The sequence below is a fragment of the Haematobia irritans genome, chromosome 1 (assembly GCF_050003625.1).
Source record: "Haematobia irritans isolate KBUSLIRL chromosome 1, ASM5000362v1, whole genome shotgun sequence".
NCBI lineage: Eukaryota > Metazoa > Arthropoda > Insecta > Diptera > Muscidae > Haematobia > Haematobia irritans.
In genome coordinates, this window is record NC_134397.1 from 200,220,927 (window position 1) to 200,226,306 (window position 5,380).

At 36.2% G+C, this 5,380-nt stretch overlaps 1 protein-coding gene across 3 annotated transcripts; it reads left to right on the plus strand.

The window, feature by feature from the left end:
- The first annotated feature begins 1,738 nt into the window (after nt 1-1,738).
- On the plus strand, nt 1,739-2,802 carry LOC142222417 (sarcocystatin-A-like). Of its 3 annotated transcripts, none has more exons than XM_075292561.1 (3): nt 1,739-1,911; nt 1,981-2,013; nt 2,313-2,802. In XM_075292561.1, exons 1-3 carry the CDS (start codon nt 1,816-1,818, stop codon nt 2,631-2,633), a joined length of 450 nt encoding a protein of 149 aa, XP_075148676.1. In that variant the 5' UTR covers nt 1,739-1,815; the 3' UTR covers nt 2,634-2,802. The 3 variants fall into 3 exon arrangements, with proteins under 3 accessions (XP_075148676.1, XP_075148677.1, XP_075148675.1); XM_075292560.1 differs by having other exon boundaries at nt 1,740-1,911; nt 1,969-2,013; XM_075292562.1 differs by lacking the exon at nt 1,981-2,013.
- The last annotated feature ends 2,578 nt before the right edge of the window (nt 2,803-5,380 follow it).

Sequence of the window (5,380 nt, forward strand, 5' to 3'; positions counted from 1 at the left end):
TGACGTATTTCTTTCAATTTAAATAACCTCATTTTGAAGGTGTGTGTGTGTAGAATGTTGCTCCTATTTTGATTTTGGAATTCACTCTTCAGTTGTCAAAATGCCGTCCAAGCAAGAAGAGCAGCGTATCAAAATTTTGCTCGCGCATCGCGAAAATCCGAGCTACTCGCACGCAAAGCTGGCAAAATCGCTAAAAGTTGCCAAATCAACCGTTACAAATGTAATTAAAGTATTTGGGGAACGTTTGTCGACAGCCAGGAAGTCTGGATCGGGGGGAAATCGGAAGCCGCTGAGACGACAATGAGAGTTGCCGGTAGTTTCAAGCGAAACCCTAAACTCTCTCTCCGAGATGCCGCAAATAAGCTGGGTGTATCGTCTACAACCGTGCATCGAGCCAAAAAACGAGCCGGACTATCGACTTACAAGAAGATAGTGACTCCAAATCGCGATGATAAACAAAATACGATGGCCAAAGCGCGATCCCGAAGGCTGTACATGCTGACGAAGTTTGACTGCGTGGTAATGGACGACGAAACCTACGTCAAAGCCGACTACAAGCAGCTTCCGGGACAGGAGTTTTATACGGCAAAAGGAAGGGGAAAGGTAGCAGTTATTTTCAAGCACATAAAACTGTCAAAGTTCGCAAAGAAATATCTGGTTTGGCAAGCCATCTGTACATGTGGTTTGAAAAGCAGCATTTTCATAGCTTCCGGGACTGTCAACCAAGAAATTTACGTGAAAGAGTGTTTGAATAAACGTCTGCTGCCTTTCCTGATGAAAACGGTTGTTCCGTACTGTTTTGGCCGGATTTGGCATCTTGCCATTACGGTAAAAAGACCATGGAGTGGTACGCCGCCAACAACGTGCAGATGGTTCCCAAGACAAGAACCCTCCCAACACGCCAGAGCTTCGCCCAATTGAGAAATACTGGGCTATTGTCAAGCGGAACCTAAGGAAGACCAAAAAAACTGCTAAGGACGAGCAGCAGTTCAAGGCAAACTGGCTTTCTGCGGCGAAGAAAGTGGACAAGGTGGCTGTACAAAATCTGATGGCAGGGGTCAAGCGTGAGGCCCGGCAATTCGGATTTGGAAAAGCGAAAGCCTAACTGAATATTTTTCCTGAAATCTATTCTAATTGAACTTGAAAAAGAAATTTAATTTGATTTTTTAAATAAACGCTTTCACCGATTTACACGCGTTTTCCCTTGACCAAATTTTGACCGTATCACCCTTGAAAACCATCACCATAATATTTCGGCAGTATCCAAAACCATACGTTCTTCCAGAAAACTATTTTTGTGTTATATGTTTGAAGTTGTTTCAATATTTTTTCAGTGTGTATTACTGACAGAAAACGAGCTGAGGCAGGTAAACCCACTTTGTAAAAATCATACCAAAATCTGAAATGATTTTCATGAAATTTTGAGTTCAAACTCTTAATTTATTTCCATGAAATTTTGTAGAGTTCATAGTAGTAGACCTTTAACATTTCCTATTATTTGAAATTTTGCTTACCAAGGCTATTTACCAGCTATAAACAAAAGTTTTTCTCCGATTTTGGTAATATTATGTCGATCTGCAAGTTCTAAAGCAATCAGATTCTAAGAAAAGATTAACAAGCGATTATTTCAATTGAAAGCGATTGAGAGCGCTAAACTACACTCACAAACTGTGAGGGAATTAATAATCTATACTACTGCTACTAAACACATTTATTAAATATAAATACGAAGAGATTTCCAGCTGAATTGTCAGTTCGAATTAGTGAAAGTGAGGAGCATCTATTCTCCTAATATTCTTAAAATAAGGCAAAAAAATGTTTAAAACTAAAAAAATCAATATTTGCTTTAGTTTGTTGATTTTGGTTTCCATTTGTGTTGCTGCAAATGCCAAATCCAATGAACCCAATGAGGTAATAAAAATTTTTCAATTTTGGAAATTATATAATTTTTAATAAATTATAATATAGATTTCATTTAAGGATATTCCGGTAGCTTATGTCACACCCAGAGATGTAAGTATGATTCTACGGAATGATGTGAATTAAATAAAATAACGAAATTAAAATTGAGATCACAATTTATTATTATTAGTTTTTTTTTTCATTTAATTCTTGATTTCTTTCATTTGGAGAAATGAAAATATTAAAATTTCATAACATAAATGAAAACATCATAATAATAACGGTTAGTTTCATTGGATTTATGGAATTATTTTAGTGGCTCAATTTTAATGAATTTCTTGTTTATTACAGAGCTTTTGCTATCAGTGCAAACCATTATAGCTTAATTATTTCACTTTATCTATTTCCAGGATCATCCAAGGGGTGGCCCAGAAAAACTAGAAGGAGAAAATATTAATGAAGCTGTATATCATCTCAACAAATCATTGACAAAATTATCGGCCGATGAAAATGGACCCCATTTTAGGTTGGTTCGAATACATGAGGCCTCTAGAACTGTAGTATCTGGACTTTTGTATCGCATCAATGCTGATATTATTGACGATGATGATGGTGCCACAACAAAGAACTGTAACATTACGATTTGGACACAATTGTGGATGCCTAATGGCAATCGAGTTACTTTCAACTGTGGTACAGAGCCGGAAATGGTTCGACAACATAGTCACTAATTTTTGTTTACACACAAAGTAGTAAAATATTGACTTATAAATTTTGTTTTGTTTATTTCGAGTTTAAATAGCGTATATTAAAAAAATCCTCTTTTCTTGTTTCCGAGTGTATTTTGTTGTCGAAAAAGCATGATTTTTTAATATTAAATATGGAACTTGAATAAAAACATGTGATGTCGTTTTATTTGCCGAGGTTTCTCTGAGTTCTTTGGGCTTCCCATACACTGAAAAAAATATTGTCGTGAGGCCACAGATTTCTTGTTCTTAAAATACTAATGCGAATTTTGCTTAGCATAGAAGACGCATTTCTACAATATAAAGTTTTTTTCCTTGTCGAAAAGTCTATAAACTACTCTGAACAAAAATGGGGATTCAGGGGAGGATGTCAAAAGCACCAACTGACACCAATAGCGCTAAATGGGTATACGACTCCAGAGGTTGTGTTTATTGTGGACTGTATGTGGATATTGGATGTGTAGAGAAGACTGAATCCCAAAACTTCACAGAAGGTTCGATGGATGAAGTCGATAGACTAGATAGTATTGTTATTTTGGGTTGGGGATGGTTCCTCGAGCAATGGGAAATCATAGCCCAATCCAAAAATAATTCAAGAAAGAGGAATGAGACATAAACACAAGTGGGTTAAATTTTGAGTTAAGTCTTTATTCGAGGATGATCTCACTAAGTAAGTCTATTCGTGGCTGCGGAAAAATAAAAAGTGATTTATTGAATGTTTCCTGCCAGCCAGGAAACCTATCGATTTTCTATTTAACTAATTTTTAGAACTAGTTGAAAACAGAAATTATCTTTTGACATTTATCGATATTACTATCTTTAGTGTAAATCGAACAATTTCATACATTTCAAGTGATTCTTAAACCATAATATTTTTCCGTTATAATTCAATACAATTTAAAATTCAGAATGATTAATTTCTATATATAGTAAATTCACAAATGGGTTATAGTTATATTAAGTCTAAACAGTCTTGTTTAGACATTCTCATTAGAGTCGTTTTGTCCTTATAGTTAAGTGATTGAAAATGGGTATCTTAACTAGGACTGTGGAGTCGAGCCAATTTTTTGCTCGACTCCGACTCCGGATAATATAACTAAATCGCATTTTAATAACTTTCATTTGTAATTATAAGGTGCACCTTCCACAAAAAATGAACCTATAAAATTATCTTATTTCTAGCTATAAATTTCACATTTGATACCAGTTGCATACCGACAAATGTTAGAATTTTAGAAGTCTAACCCCCATTTTCATAAAGCTCCGTTAGTGTTCCGTTAACTAACCAACTTTTAAACCGTAGTATGGTCGAAGCTGTCATCTTGCCTATGTATCCCATATGCGAATTAGGAACTTAACTGACGAAAGTTTCAATTAAAGTTAACCGAAGAGAAGATATTTGCAATTTACTTTCTGTTAACTGGCAGTTAAAGCCTAACGGAGCTACATGAAAATGGCCGTAAATGAAATTTAGACCAATTGGCTACAATTGTCAATAAATTAAATTATGGCATAAACTTACATAGAGAGCCTCGTCATAATATGAATAGATACCAAAAATCCTCTACATATATAAAGGGTGGTTAAAATTTCAAGGGCCGATGTTGATTTTGAATAAAACACAAACTATTTTGGAAATTATTGTAATTTTATTCTATTATGATATATTGGTATTACTCAATTATGTATGGTACAAAATATCGGTCAAATGGGCGCCGCGACCACCGTGGCACACCTTCATCCGATGGTTCAAATTTTCGATGACGCTGAGGCATAATAGAGGTTCTATACCGTTAATGTGCCGAATTATCTCATCCTTTAGCTCTTGAATTGTTGCTGGCTTATCGACGTACACCTTTTCTTTCAAATAACCCCAAAGAAAAAAGTCCAACGGTGTCAAATCACATGATCTTGGCGGCCAATTGACATCGCCATTACGTGAGATGACACGGCCATGGAATTTTTGCGCCAAAGAGCCATTGTTTCGTTAGCTCTGTGGCAAGTGGCACCGTCCTGCTGAAACCACATATCGTCCACATCCATATCTTCCAATTCGGGCCATAAAAAGTTCGCTATCATCTCACGATAGCGAACACCATTCACAGTAACTGCCTGACCGGCCTCATTTTGGAAAAAATACGGCCCGATGATGTCGCCAGCCCATAAACCGCACTAAACAGTCACTCTTAGTGGATGCATTGGTTTTTCGACAATCACTCTTGGATTCTCATTCGCCCAAATGCGGCAATTCTATTTATTGACGAATCCACTGAGGTGAAAATGTGCCTCATCACTGAAGATGATTTTCTTCGAAAATTGATCATGCACTGTTTCCATTTCTTGGAACCATTCACGACGTCCGCGGCTCAAATTGAGTTATTTATAAAAACACATTTTATACCCTGGACTACTTTGTAGATCTACGTGTTCGATACCATTTCAAATCCTTCAAATTTGTAGGTTGCTATACAAAGATTAATGTCCCCGTATATATACTGAATCGATTTGAACAAAATCTCGAGAGTTAAAATTTAAATAGGCTAATTCCCAGGAGCGAAGCACACTGCTAGTAAAAAGTATTGGAGATATTTAAATCAAAAGCTTTTTATACCCCCACCATAGGATGGGGGTATATTAACTTTGTCATTCCGTTTGTAACACATCGAAATATTGCTCTAAGACCCCATAAAGTATATATATTCTGGGTCGTGGTGAAATTCTGAGTCGATCTG